The sequence below is a fragment of the Rhynchophorus ferrugineus genome, unplaced genomic scaffold (genome assembly GCF_030347505.1).
Source record: "Rhynchophorus ferrugineus isolate W39M unplaced genomic scaffold, kcgeb_rfMv2 rfM2, whole genome shotgun sequence".
NCBI classification, from domain to species: domain Eukaryota; kingdom Metazoa; phylum Arthropoda; class Insecta; order Coleoptera; family Curculionidae; genus Rhynchophorus; species Rhynchophorus ferrugineus.
Window position 1 is genome coordinate 18,483,352 of NW_027472581.1, and position 14,695 is coordinate 18,498,046.

Below are 14,695 nucleotides of genomic sequence, written 5' to 3' on the forward strand. Positions count from 1 at the left end.
ATTCTTGTTACTTTTGAGCGAATGGACGATTTGGGTTTTTGAGACAATAACGAATATATGTTAAATGGTACTACAGAATACATTTTCATTTAAAGCAGATCATTTTTTTCATAGCTAATCTAACATACGGTGTATATATAACTCTTCATTCCTAAATTTAATATTTTACTTTATATCACTTCTTTATCATTTAAAATAGATAAAAATCGGTTTTACTGGTTGCATAGGAATGTAATAAAAAGAGATACACGCTGAATGTACAGATGCTTAAAATAAACAAGATGAAGTGAATAAGAATATTGATGCGCAGTAGAAGTAGTATGTGAACTACCAATGAAATTCTATTTTGACCCTACTTGTTTTGATAGCTTGCCAGTATTTCACGTGTTATGCCTTTTGTTTACAAAAATATAAGTTTCATAATATTTTCTAAGCACTAGCGACGATTTTTGCTAAGACGACATTTATTCAAAATGTTCATCGTTAATCGTGTTAAAACATATTTCAGTAACTTTTTCATAAAATCCACTGAAAATATTAGGGCTGCCGAAGTAGGACTAATGGAGGTGTATATAGAAGAAATTTTTCGGATTTTAAGCTGGAAAGAGCCTCGTATTACATTACAGGCCTTTTTTCTGTTCAATATTTTCGTTTTGTAAGTATAATGGAATAGGAATCAATCATGCGTTAAATATTTTTAACAGTCTAATTGTCATATATTTATAGATCTGTATTAACCCTGAACGTAAGATTTTATGGGATTTTATCTTATTTAATTCTATGTGTATTCATATATGATTTACGAAGCCGTGATAAATTATATATTGATTACAATGGGGAATATGCTTATCTCATAAAAGATATTAAAAATGGTGCTTCTAATCTGACTGATTTTTTGAGGTGTTTACGTCGAGATAGCCCTCTTATGGTAAGATTTTTTATATGTAAAATATCTGGATCTAATTGTTAAATGTTTTTTAGTTTGCTTGCTTTATGATTTTATTTTTCTTGGGTGTTAAATATATTACATCAAATATCTCAGGCATTACATTGTGCACACTATTGGTCTTTTTGTTTTTTGCTATTCCAAAAGGAATACAGTTACTTCCAGGAGAATTAACTGATAGATTGAGATGTTTTTTGAAGAGTTTAAGCACACCAAAATGTATGTATAATAATTTATTAATACAGAAGTGATCAATTTGGCTTTATAGGTATTTTAGCAGAAGATGAATTGATACCTTTTATTCAAGGGAAGGATTTTTCAAAAAGGGAAGCAGATCTGGATAGTTTATTAACTGATCGCACAGCGGGTATATCATATCTATTTATTTCTTCATAGCGATAATACATACTAACCTATATTTCATTTTAGACTCTGTAACTAGTAGTCTGGTTAGTGGCATAACAACAATGCCTTCATATCTAGAAGTTGCTGCTCCTGCAATTGAGATAGAGGAAGATGATTTAATACCAAGTGGTTCTAACCAAAGCAAAGCCTTGACAGGAGAATTATCTAGTGATTCAGAATCTGACAATAAAGAAATTCAGTTTGACTCAGACCACTTTAACACTAGTTCTTCGGAAGAAGATCCCTATACATCAAATCTTAATTTCAGAAAAGACACCCGAGATGGTGTACAAACTACTAGTGAAATAAATCCTCAAGTTACTGAAACTATGCAAAACATTTTCAGTAATATGATGACTTCGGTTAGTAATTCTCTGGTAGGTAATATTATTCAGTCGGCTTTATCAAGACCTACTGTTCAAAAAAAGAACAGTGAGAGTGATCAAAGTGATTTTGAAATTCTTGATTATGAAGAGGATAATGAGTAATCCATCAATTAACTATACAATATATTCCATTAATAATGCTATAGAGTGTGTATAGTATTATTTAAATGGTATATCAGGTGATTTATTCTTGTTTAAGTCTTTCTTAGTATTAAAAAAATCAAAGCTGCACATTTAGTGATAAATAAGCAATTAATTCTAGTGGTCCGTCTATGGATAATATATTTTTAAGATTTTTCTAAATGTATTCTTTGACAGCTTTTGTTTTATTTACTGGTATTTTATGTGTATTTGTGATATTGATAATTAACTAAGGTTGTATTGCGATAATGTCCAATTGGAAACTAACAATTTGAAGAATTTACTAAAAAGGTTGTATGTAGTTTATTAATTTGCAGTTCTGAGCAATATAAATCTGGATAAATGGTTTTTTACTATGCATATTTTTCTTTAAACTATAACTCAAAAAGTTCACTTCTCTCATTTCCTGTTTTGACCTATAAAGTTTTAGGAATTGTAATTGTAATAAAGGTAATTCCGTGATATTTGTAAAATAACTCAGTACAATATAACTATTTATTGAGGTGTATATAATGAACTTCAACTTTTTTTGTTTTCAGTCAATGTAATATATATTTATGAGTAATAAGTATTTTTAAAGTCTATTTGATGTGCTTTTATTCTACCCCAACAGTATCTATAGCTTATTTTTAAAAATGATAGTTTCTGTTGGAAAATATATATTTAAGTAAAATAAAACACTGATAAGTGGTTACATAATTACTATTATAAATAATTTAAATATCTTCATGGTTTTGTATAGTTTGTTCTCCTGTATCATCCTCATTTTTCATCAAAACTACTTCCTTTCTTTTTGGCAGTACACTCTGAAGGGCTTCTTTAAAAGATTTACCCTCACTAACTCTAACTATTATCTCGAACACTGCAACATCACATATATGAATAAACATCATTATACATATTTTGTAAATGTACCTTGGTTTATAGTTAACACTTTTCTCTGTTTTAATTTAAAATATTCTCCAATCGGAAGCTGTCCATGAGAAATTCCTTCTTCAACAGCTTTTTTATAACAGATTCCCTACAATAAATTTGAATAAAACTATTCTTGTATGAATATGAAAAATTACCTTATGCCCATTATGGTCAACCAAACCACCAATAATATAAACCTTATTATCTTCTAATTTTTGTATAACATTATCACTATCACTTGTTAAATACACCAAACAGTCTTTTGAAAAAATATCTAAATAATGGGATTCATGGAAATTCATATCCCAATTTTCATACCCATGATGTCTTTCCATTTCACTTTTGTTACGTCCTTTAAAACTTGTAAGATGAAGTTGTAAAGGTGCTTTGGCTCTTCTATTCTCTGTATATACTCTTAAAATTTGCTTAACAGTTTTAGCCATATCCTAAAAATTTCAAATTCTATGTTTGTAATAATAAACGGTAGCCACATTACACCTTACTTACCCACCTTATCTATCATTAGATCATCAAAACTTAAATCAATGCATACCGAAATTTTACATGGACTTTTTTCCATTTTACACTTTTTTAGTTCCTTCCTACTAGGGCCCAGTTTAATGTTATTTAACTTAGCAAAACGTCGCTTTTCCTTCATCTTTTCTTTTTCTTTAGACCGTTTTTCCTTCTTAACTTGTTGCCACTTGAGAAATTTTTGATATTTTTTCATTTGTCGTTTAGTTAATTCGTTAATTGAAACTCCGTTGAATGTTTCGATCCCACTTTCTTGGTGGAGAGTTGATCGAAATTCCGAATTATTTAATTCAGACCGATTTTCAATAACATTCCCTCCCATTTTATCATTAGAGTTGGTAATGTCAGACATTTTTTTTAAATATACCCAGAACAGTCAATATTGTAATAAATTTTAGTAACACTACTGGATTAGTACCCTAACCTGAAAATATTTCTAATTCTCTACCTATAGATTGAGGTTAGATATGTTTATTATGCACGTGAGTTGTCAACGCAGAATCATAGAATACCTATACTATATAAATAATAAATAATGTAAATATCTCTATATCCTATGACGCAGAGTATAGGATATAAACGAAGATCTAACCATAGAAAAAATCTCAACATGATTTAGTAAATAACTAAAGTTTGGTAAAGCCAGGTATTAAAATAAATTCAGATTTACAAATACAATAATTTATTTTTATACATTATAGGACAACATTTAAGGATTGTTTTGATCTTGATAATTCTTATATACAATTTCTAAGGCAGTAGTTATTGTTCTGATATCGCCTTCTATCGTTTTTGCCCAGTTTTCTACGTCTCCAAGTTCTTTTAAAGCACTGCTAAATGAATCTACATGATTCAGCCACTGTTGTGTTTGTTTAGAGAATGCTAATGCACTGGAATGAAGTTGTTTAGCTTCTACATCCAGTTTCTTTTGATTCAAGTATGCCTGTGCCACACTAAATTTGAAATTATTAGCATATTATATATTATTGCAATATATCATTATGCACATACCCAACATTTAAATGATCTACCAAGGCATGAGTTAAATCACTAGCTGCTGCACAGGCTTCCTCTCTTTTGGTCTCTATAAAATCGAATTAGCTTTAACTGATAAAATTGTTTTATGGCATTTACCTTGTAGTTCTTTTTTGACACATTGTTTTGCATGATGTTCTTTTACCATAGAAGACAACATGTTTAATTGCTTTATATTTGTGTATTTTGTTTGACGTAAGCTGCCGCTTTGCTGTCATAATCAGCTGTTTTGTATTTACATAAAATGCCAAAGATTTAAAATAAGATGGGAGTGCAATTTTTTAAAATGTATTCTGATTGATCAATTATTAAAATATCTCATAGGAATATTATTTGCAAATATACTTATTTTCAAACATCAATTTATTGTATTAATAGTATATTATATTAACCATACGTTTTAATAATATTTTTATGTTCCTTAACATGTAGCAATTTATTAAAAATGTTATAACAACTTTCAACTAGATTACTTTCTAAAAACCGATATTAAAATGAAAGAATAGCAAAGCATACTAAACCCCCCAACTAACCGAAATTACTGATTTGTTTTGTGTGCTGCATATCGCGTAAACATGGCTTTCTTAGCAGCGAGTGCCACGTTAATTAGAAACTTTTTATTGTTTCTATTTATTTCTCTAAATATTGAATATGTTTTTTCCACCGAACCTACTGTGCCTTGGTATGAAAATTTACCTGCAGTTGCTATGGATTATAAAGTTCACATAGATCCAGGAAAAGAAGACTGTTACTTTCAATATGTTAACCCTGGAGCAACTTTCTATGTCAGCTTTCAGGTAAATCTATAGTACATTAATAATTGTTTTACTAAGTAACATGAGTTTATCTTATTAATTTCATTTCTAGGTGGTGCGCGGCGGTGATGGCATGGCAGGATTTGCGGTAAGAAACCCACAGGGTCAAATAATACACCCTTATCAATGGAAACCTAATAGCGAATATCAAGAACAAACAATAACTGGTGGGTACTATTCTGTTTGTATAGATAACCAGTTTTCTAAATTTGCGGGAAAATTAGTTAACATATATATAACTGTTGTTCGCTATGATCTATGGCAAAAATATACCCAAGAAGTCGAAGAATTGAACATGAATATGGAAAATTTCACGGTAATTATATTGTTACACATTTATGTTTTTAGTTATACATTAAACAGTCATTAACTTATTATCATTATTATGTTATTATCATCATTCATATCATTATATTCATCATTATATTATTATCATTAACTTATCATATTTTTAGTCTACAATCATGGGAGTTGAGAGAAATATCAATCAAATGTTACAGTATCAACATCATACAAGAGGGCGAGAAGCTTGGGATTTGAGTTTACTTGAAGCAAATAATTATTATGTAGCCCGTTGGTCACTCATTCAGATCATTGTGATTGCTGTTACAACTGTTATTCAAGTATATTTTGTTCGAAAATTATTTGATGTTAAAAGTGGTAGTGGTTACAGTAGATCTAGAATATAAAAAATTCATAACCCGTTGATTGGAACATTTAATCAACTAAAATATCAATAATAAGTAGAAAAGACAGAATAACTTTATTCTATTAAATTAATGCATCTTTTTTAAATTTTACTGTTACTTTTCAATGTTAAATTATATTTAATTTAAAAATTGAGTATAATATTTATAATTTTAACAGTGATGATTAGCTTATAGCTATAATTGGACAGCTATAATTTGATGTGAGTCTCCATTAGTATCTGGCAGTGACTGAAAATGTAGTTTTGCCTTTACCTTTTATTATAATCTGTGATGAGATATATCCTTGTGCATTTAAATGACTTTTAATTAATTTAATATTTACAACTTTTAATACATATTTTCTTGTTAGAAATGTAACATAGTTTTTTAATATACTGAATTTTATTGTGATGAATTATTGTTTTCCTACCTGCAATTAAAAATAACTTCATAATTCAGTTCATTCAGCCATCTCGTTCATGGTCTTGCATTTTTAGATATGGTCATCTTATTATATTTACACTACCTCGTTGGGGGCTTCTTATTAAGATATCCCCAAAACTGCTTTACTTTCCCATAATTTCTTTTTCTTACTTTATTTTTTTTCTATTTCATAGTTCATTTCTACTCTATGCTATTTTGTTGGTCCTATTCATTTTAAATTCATTTAAATCTAATATATATGTTACAGATAAAAAAAATATTTTAATTTTTTTGAAGCCATCTTTTTGCTTAGTATTTAAAAAAAAATTAAATATTCATTTTATAATGCGTAAAAATTTTCAAGATTAAATATTAAAAATAAATAATAGAAAGAAAGTTAATGGAATTTTAGCAGAAAAAGGCTCAAAGTTTGCTTGCAAGAGATTATTACATTAACGGCACTAAAGATTACTACTCATCATCCAGCATCCAACAGTAGTATATTATACTTCTCAACTAATAAGTTACTGTTGGTGCCGTAGGACTTAATGAAGAATACTAAATACTGACACAGTTGTTTTGAGCTCGGTCAACGTCAGTCTCCTATTTTTCAGATCGTTTTCGATAATCTTAATTCGTATTTTTCGGAGCGGTTCGCTGTGTATTCCATCCAAAAAGTCGATTTCGCCTAAGAAATTTGTGAGGAATTCGTTCACTTTTCATTCGACAGAATCACAATCTGCGTCTTTGAATCTGTTTCTCAACTCTGCTCTGATTGTTGTATCTTTGGTGTTATCTATATAGTCTAATATATTATCGTAATGATATCGGAGAGAAACATGTAGAATTTGTCTTAAAATCGTATTTGAAATGCTTCAAGCTTACATATGTGCAACAGAGATCAGTTTCGAAAAGATGACTATTCAATACAACGCGCAACAGATGCGGTATTTATTTTTCTCATATCTATTTATTTTTAAATTATATTCTATAAAATTAAATTTATTTCAAAAATAAAAATTTTTATTTAAAATTTATTAGCCAACAATGTGACGTCAAGAGTTAGTCACGTGTCTATAATGGAAATTTAATCAGCTAAATTCTTAGAATGGCAAAGAAATCAGAGGGAACATTGTGAAACTTCTTTGGAGACCCCTATTGAATGGTCCCTCTATTACTTTATGGATATAATTGTTTTGTTTTATTTTGAATTTTGTACAGTGCTCTAAATATATTTTAATAATTTAAAACATATGTAACGTGAATATTGATGTAATAATGAATCTATTATATATTGTAGTAGAAAAAGGGGAATTAAAAGACTTTGGTCATAAAAGAAATGGTTAAAATTAACATTAATAAAAAGTTAAAATAAACAAAAAATGTTTATTTTTATACATAAAATATATATACATACAAAATTTAAATCTAATAAAATATATATTGATATAATTTACAATAATCAGTTCATTCATTCTCCTATACAGATTATATAAATATTCTTAATAAAACTTATTATAATGGAATGTTCCGAGTAATTATCACTATTTTGATTTAAGGTAATGTTCAGAAAAGGCTAAAAATTTGTGTCTTTGTCGTAAATTCCTGGCTCTTACGTGTATATTAGGTATTTCAACTGTGTGGTTGGCGGGGAACCACCCGGTCTTGCCGTCACGGATTTTTTCACCGTGGTACCACCCTAAAAACAAATGTTATGACATAATATATATATATATATATATATATATATATATATATATATATATATATATATATATATATATATATATATATATATATTATTCTTACCATCCGCTAATTTTCTTAAGACATTTATAACGTCTCCTTTTGTTAGGGATAGTTCATCTGATTGGGTAGCGGTGTAGTTGTGTATTGCTGATACTTGGGGACAATCCCACGATTCGTACAAGGTTTCTTCGGGATCCTGCGATTTAGGTGGTGTTAAAGCTTCTGACCATCGAGTTTTATCGCTTTCTGAGTTACATGCTAACAACTGTAAAAAATAAACACATTATTATTTTACTGATTATTAAACATTACAGCAATCTTGAATATGTTCTCACCTCTACTGTGACCTACATACAAGTATTTTACATATTTAAGCTTGAAATTTTGGCATACAAAAATGTGTCAGATATCATATTCGCACTTAATCAAAGCAAGTAGCATATTAGTAGTGCCTTCAGAATGGGGACCTCTTCCATCTGATATCTTATTGATTTATTGTTTTTCAATAATATATGCGCTGCCAATAATATATATATATATATATATATATATATATATATATATATATATATATATATATATATATATATATATATATATATATATATATATGGTACTTGTGGATAGACGACAAAAAGTATAACGTATTTCTCACAACTCAAATAAGTTTTATAATGTGTGGTATACTCGCGACTTAGTAGTTAATATGTTAAAGGATTCTATAAGCTTTATTAACACTTTTATTTCTTGTAGTCCCATTGGCACATAAGGTTTCTACATTCACGGTATTTTTAGAAGGCATCAAAATTTCTTGGTGATGTAGGTTTTTGAAGTGGCGCTTTTCTAAATACAAGATCTTGGCTTAATTATGGAGCCCACCAATGGTGGTGCAATGTGCGGTCACGCTGCTCACACCGTTTTACCCTTGAACAAGGTACATTTGCTGTACTTCATACAAAAAAAAACAGTAAGAACTTATCTAGATTCTTAGATAAGAAAAACAAAATACACTGTATTAGAAATTAGTGGTATGAAAGATATAAAAGATTGGGCTCCATTATGAAGGCTTATGCTACAATATTACAGAGATGGTGATACTGGCGTAATTAACTTAAGCCCTTCTAGAAATATTATTGGATAATCATGTAAATAAATGGGTTACCAAAAGGCGTTAAAAAGCAAGTAATGAACAGTATGAAATGAATGGTCATGAATCCCTGTTACTTTTTTAAGTATGTTTTTTTTTGTGGATGTTTGATTATCGACGGATATGTTATAGTCAAACATCCGTTGTAAGTAATGAATCGGTTAATTCTTGATTACTTTTTATGAAAAAACCTTCGGATATATTGGAACTTATTATGGTTATTAAATTTCCTCTTAAACAAAAAGATGTGACTATCTTGGAGATCGAGAAAATATAACAAGTTTTGTAGCATTATTGTTCTTTAATTCATCAAAATAAATAGTAATATGGTAAAATAAGTGCTTTGCAAAGACTTGCTTGCTTTGTGGACAATATTTGATTATTTAGACTTGGACTAACTTTGGTTTCATATTATCAGTTGTTTTTGGAACGCATATTGTCCTATATACGCAAAAACGTATTGAACTATTTAAAAAAACTACCAGATTTCCTGTTTGGATTTTAAAATCACCACTCAATAATCGACCAACCGCATAGAGTAATAGCGGTTGCTGAAAAGGCAATTGAAGAAAAGAAATTTTGCCCTGCAATATTCCTGGACGTCTCACAAGTTTTTGATTAGGTTTGCAGTAAATCTACAAGATCAACAAATTGCTACCGTGGAACTATCGTCAACGACTGGAGTAATATATTTTCGAAAGAAAATTTAAAGCTCCACATGAAGAGGTGCTCTTAATACTTAACTTATTTCGGCTGGAGTTCCCCAAGTTAGTGTCGGATCAGTCCTGTATCTGCTTTATAGTGCTGATATCTTAATAACAACCGACACAGTACTTGGAACATTTACCGACGATAGAGTTAACATGGCAAAATATATATGTCTGTCTAAGGTTGTAGAAAAAATATAAGTAGTAGTTAACGAAATGTACAAATGAACTGGAGACTGGAAAATACAGCTTAATAGCTCCAAATGCGTCCGTTGTAGCGAAATGACAAAAACGTAATTGATGGATACCCGATTCCACAAGCAGAATCGATGATCGGGGTCAGAGAGCAGATCAGACTCAAAATCAAGCAACTGTATTAGTTAGTCAGAAGATATTTTCAACTTGATTTAAAACCAACGATAGTGGTTTGGTCAATCAAAAAGCCAATTTGTATCTATAGGGTTGCACTAACATATCAAACCAATTAGTAATCCAACGCTGCCAAAACAAAGTTTTACAGTTAATTACCAGTGCTTATCATAACCAACGAAAAGCTGCACGATGATTTTTAAATAAAATGGATTTAAGGTTATCCAAGGTATCGTATTAAAACATGAAATAAGGTTACAAGATCACAGCAAAATTGAAGCAAAACAGCTATTGGACAACATGCAGGAAATCAGGAAATTGAAAATATAGTTCTAATAGTATCATTATAGGAAACAATGATTCACAGTCATTCAATAAGGAATTCAATAACGGAAATTGAAATGAATATATTAAGTTTGAAACAATATGATTTGGTTCTACTCCGATAATTAGTAACTTAATTAAAACTCACATATTCTACTGTTTTCCGATCTTGATTCTCCAACATAGTCAACATTATCAAATGTTTACTTTGTAGATCTTTCCCAGGAGCGATTATTTCTGATGAATTCAACTCGATCAAATTCCTTGGACAATAATGCACTATAGTGAAAGTACCCTCACTGAAAAAATGAACAGCCACTTAGAGCATTGCAGCTCAATGAAGGCATCATAACATCTTACCTTTTTTCTTTACTCACGACGAATAAGTCATTGAATAAAAATAGATGGATGGTAGTCTTTACAAATTTTTTACCGAACGTTAATTTATTGTCGTCATTTCTGGGCTGAATATGACACACTGGGCCGTGGCGAACAAGATACCTGTCCGTGATGAAGATGGGAGTAATCGGAACGTTTGAAGGGAATTCAAGTTTCTTGGAGATTTTCCTTAATTCTACTTCTCGTTCTTTGTTCCTTGCTGCTTCATTACACTGGCTAACGATCTGTAAACATCAACAAATTATAGTGGTATCATATCATGTACTTTTAATAACAGTTGTTACCTTATTAATGGCAACTAACGCATAATTACAAGCAAAATATTCAGGGTCTTGCTGTCTCAAACGCTTCAGAACTGCTTCAACAAGCAGAGGCCAACGAGTGATCCTTTGCATTGGTAACATTAAAAATGAATAGAGAGTTAAAGACTGGCATACTTCGCTCAATTCTAGGTGGCTTAAAAATTCTGAAAATCCTAAGCGATCCCTGAAAATAATTTGTCGTTAGGATAAGTCTATCAAAAATATACAAATTCTTCAATGTTATTATATTTTTTTCACGGAAGCATGATTATAAATTATAATTAATAACATACATTTATAACCATAAAAAGGAAAAATAAAACAAATAAAGGCCCATAAATACATCAATAAATAAGGATATTAAATGTATATATAACAGATAATAAATGGCATGATCTTATTTAATTAGTAGTGGATAATAAATACCAAAGATTCCGGATATTGAACCTTTTTTTATTTAACTTTTCAATCAAGAAATTATCCTTTTTACAAGCCTCTCACCAGATATAACATGTAATAATTCAAAATTCCTGACTAAAACTGTCCTGAAATTAAATGATTTTTACTCTTATACCAAATAAGTAGATTATACGATTGTAGATATTGAACCGCCTAAAAACTATATATATATATATACGTCTATATACACGGTTTTATGTTTATATAGCTGAAATAGCCTTTATAGTTTTTAAAAGTGAGATTTAAATGTTTCCAAAATAGACTTTGTAGGTTGGGAAATAAAAACGCTCTGGATGCTAAATTTGGCGAATGTTGATGAAAAACACTCATTCATTAAACTCAGGTTTAATATATCTGGATGTTAAACATTTGCTTGAAAATGTTTTGCTTCAACTGACTACAAAAAATATGTGAGAGATGTAACTGACACATTGATAGTCCAGTAAGTCATGATGCTTACTAAAAATAAATCATTTCTCTTGTGCTATTTCTTGGATTTTTCAAAGACTTACTGAACTACCCACGTAAAATTAATTAAAAATAAGACAAAACTTTTAAAAAATTCTAACGTTGTTTAAAAACGAAATGATAACCAAGAAAATTATGAAATGTTGACTTACTGATATTAGTTTACTAAAAAGTTTTAAAATCTTGTTACAGTCTCTTTGACCAGAAATAAAGGAAACTTAGATATTGAACTTATCTATTATTCATCTGAATTATTGTTAGTCGCCTCTCTTACTAACAATTGGCTGACGTCTCTGGCACATGCATGGCACACTAATGTAATTAAACAACTGTTGAGACAAAAACCGTCATACAAGTCAAATTTGTAGGACAGTAGACCACTATTAGACGGATGGCAAACATTCTTTGATTTATTTTGATCGTTTTAGCTGTATTTAAATTAACTTTAAAAATACGCAAAGTTTAAAATCCCTGCTTTGAAATATAACTCCAAACATAAATTTCAGTGATAACGTATTTTTTAGACAAAGATCGAACATATCAATTTAGACTATTTGCAATATATCTCAGGGAGTCAGCTACTTGATCATTTCTCAATTGTCCATTTAGTGGTCTCTAAGAAACAAAATTGTCATTGAACTTTTTCTTAATCAGACTGTGTCTATCATTTTTATGTATACACACTTAATAATTGAATAATACAATACTTAAAGTTAAAGAAACTTACTTTAATACTTTAAGAACTTCATCAAATAATACTTGATTCTCACAATACTGTATATATACGTTGAAATTTTCTTCAGCATGTTTCTGAACTATATCACAAATTCCATGCAGTAAAATGTTGTCCTGCCAACACTTTTCTAAGTCATGTAACAATTTCTCAGATGAGCTTCTCACTGAAAAATTCAGTTTCTTTTAATTTAATTAAATTCAATAAATTAAACCTCTTACCTATTTCTACATGACCGAATAAAATATTTAGTTCTTCTGGAGTAAGTAGATTGGTACTACTCATTTTCTTGATAAAGTGATTCTTAAGAACGTTCAGTGAATTCAAATACGATGCTTCCGATGTAAGGATTTCAAATTTGGCTTCTTGAAGCTTTTTCTGTGGTGCACTTAGGGTACTTAGTACAGCAGAATTAATGACTTCTGGTATTTCACACCAAAGCGTTTTCGTGAAACAGACAGAATTTCGTTTTGGTGATACCAGCTCCATAGCAGTAGGTCTTGTTTTACTTAGCTTGGCTATGTCTTTATCGGCGACATCTTCATAATTGTCTGAATCAAAATCCGAAGTTCCATCATAACTGACCGACTGAAAATATATAAAAAAAATTTAATATTATTTTTAAACCTTAAGTAGTGTAATTAAAGATAATAGTGATATGATATTATTATATAGAATTTATATTAACTTTATATATAAATGTATATATATATATATATATATATATATATATATATATATATATATATATATATATATATATATATATATATATATATATATATAATAGTATATAAAAAATATTATGTGGAGATTCTTTATTCGTCAAAGCTAGAATTACAAATTCAGCACCATTTTAATATTTCATCGCTCGCAAAATACAAACAAAATATCACGATCAAATTAAATATAACTTGAAAATTTTAACCAGAGAAAATTGTGTGCACAATTTTTGCTACAGTATAATAATAACTAAACAAAAACAATTTCGAGTGTACAATGCATGGGATTACAGTTCTGTGCGTCATTTCATTAGTTGATATAGATGATACTTTGGTTTACCACTATGATACTGAATCAGAACAAGAGTTTAATGAGCGATGGGAGCCTGCTTATTCCATTCCGAAGCTAGTTGTGTTGCGTTGACAAATTGACTAAGAATGTTTTTTTTCCAGAGAAATTTCCAACTTATTTCCCACATTTAGCACCTTTTAATCTTTTCACATACATATAAAAAATTAATTTATGAAAAATTATTTCCATCGAATTAATAAATAAGAATTCAGCAGTCAGGAATTAATTAGAACTTTGAAATGAAGATATTGTAGAAGGAAATTGTATCAAAAAATAATAAAATAAAATCCGTTTTTCCATTTTAGTTTTCGGAAATTGAACAACATGGTATTTCAAAGTATGCAACCAGGCATTTCCTGTGTATATTATTATTATTATTATATTATCTATATTAGTTTATATACTCGGCAGTTTTGAAATAATAAATTACCTCTTGAATTGCAGCATCATAAAATTGGTATAATGGTTCATCTTGCAGTCTTAATAGTGTTTCTTGTTTAAGAGATTCGTCGTTCTTTGTGTCAGTGCTGTTGGTACTACCTGCGTAGTAAATGTTTTCGTTCTTCATGTTATTAACTATTTCTTGATCATCCTGATTAATGTAATCGGATGACTTCAGAACTGGTCTTGGAATTTCGAACGCTGTTAATAAATTACCATTAGATATATTTGGCT

At 29.3% G+C, this 14,695-nt stretch overlaps 5 protein-coding genes across 11 annotated transcripts in view; 2 read left to right on the plus strand and 3 right to left on the minus strand.

Moving 5' to 3' along the window:
* Positions 1 to 339: 339 nt before the first annotated feature.
* On the plus strand, positions 340 to 2,468 carry LOC143190048 (uncharacterized). The gene is made up of 5 exons (XM_076394130.1): positions 340 to 655; positions 727 to 928; positions 982 to 1,165; positions 1,215 to 1,313; positions 1,376 to 2,468. The coding sequence occupies exons 1-5, from the start codon at positions 474 to 476 to the stop codon at positions 1,837 to 1,839; spliced, it is 1,131 nt and encodes a 376-aa protein (XP_076250245.1). The 5' UTR covers positions 340 to 473; the 3' UTR covers positions 1,840 to 2,468.
* Positions 2,469 to 2,520: 52 nt separating this feature from the next.
* On the minus strand, positions 2,521 to 3,794 carry LOC143190049 (tRNA methyltransferase 10 homolog A). Its single transcript, XM_076394131.1, has 4 exons — positions 3,305 to 3,794; positions 2,949 to 3,239; positions 2,794 to 2,899; positions 2,521 to 2,740 (listed from the first exon to the last, which is right to left on the minus strand). Exons 1-4 carry the CDS (start codon positions 3,677 to 3,679, stop codon positions 2,595 to 2,597), a joined length of 918 nt encoding a protein of 305 aa, XP_076250246.1. The 5' UTR covers positions 3,680 to 3,794; the 3' UTR covers positions 2,521 to 2,594.
* Positions 3,795 to 3,992: 198 nt separating this feature from the next.
* Blos1 (biogenesis of lysosome-related organelles complex 1 subunit 1) lies at positions 3,993 to 4,621 on the minus strand. The gene is made up of 3 exons (XM_076394134.1): positions 4,462 to 4,621; positions 4,339 to 4,411; positions 3,993 to 4,280 (listed from the first exon to the last, which is right to left on the minus strand). The coding sequence occupies exons 1-3, from the start codon at positions 4,520 to 4,522 to the stop codon at positions 4,037 to 4,039; spliced, it is 378 nt and encodes a 125-aa protein (XP_076250249.1). The 5' UTR covers positions 4,523 to 4,621; the 3' UTR covers positions 3,993 to 4,036.
* Positions 4,622 to 4,836: 215 nt separating this feature from the next.
* On the plus strand, positions 4,837 to 6,281 carry loj (p24 family member logjam). Its single transcript, XM_076394133.1, has 3 exons — positions 4,837 to 5,159; positions 5,230 to 5,493; positions 5,633 to 6,281. Exons 1-3 carry the CDS (start codon positions 4,938 to 4,940, stop codon positions 5,864 to 5,866), a joined length of 720 nt encoding a protein of 239 aa, XP_076250248.1. The 5' UTR covers positions 4,837 to 4,937; the 3' UTR covers positions 5,867 to 6,281.
* A 1,380-nt stretch (positions 6,282 to 7,661) lies between these two features.
* The window catches only part of Exn (Ephexin), a 115,896-nt gene continuing 108,862 nt past the window's right edge, over positions 7,662 to 14,695 (minus strand). For 5 of the 7 annotated variants that reach the window (XM_076394107.1, XM_076394105.1, XM_076394106.1 and 2 more), the window contains 8 exons: positions 14,451 to 14,662; positions 13,168 to 13,534; positions 12,941 to 13,112; positions 11,269 to 11,470; positions 10,946 to 11,208; positions 10,734 to 10,884; positions 8,099 to 8,303; positions 7,662 to 7,988 (listed from right to left, as the gene is read on the minus strand). In XM_076394107.1, the coding sequence (XP_076250222.1) occupies positions 7,834 to 7,988; positions 8,099 to 8,303; positions 10,734 to 10,884; positions 10,946 to 11,208; positions 11,269 to 11,470; positions 12,941 to 13,112; positions 13,168 to 13,534; positions 14,451 to 14,662 (1,727 nt within the window). In that variant the 3' untranslated portion in view covers positions 7,662 to 7,833. The remainder of the gene's footprint in view (positions 7,989 to 8,098; positions 8,304 to 10,733; positions 10,885 to 10,945; positions 11,209 to 11,268; positions 11,471 to 12,940; positions 13,113 to 13,167; positions 13,535 to 14,450; positions 14,663 to 14,695) is intronic. The other 2 variants (XM_076394111.1, XM_076394110.1) reach the window with 1 other exon arrangement.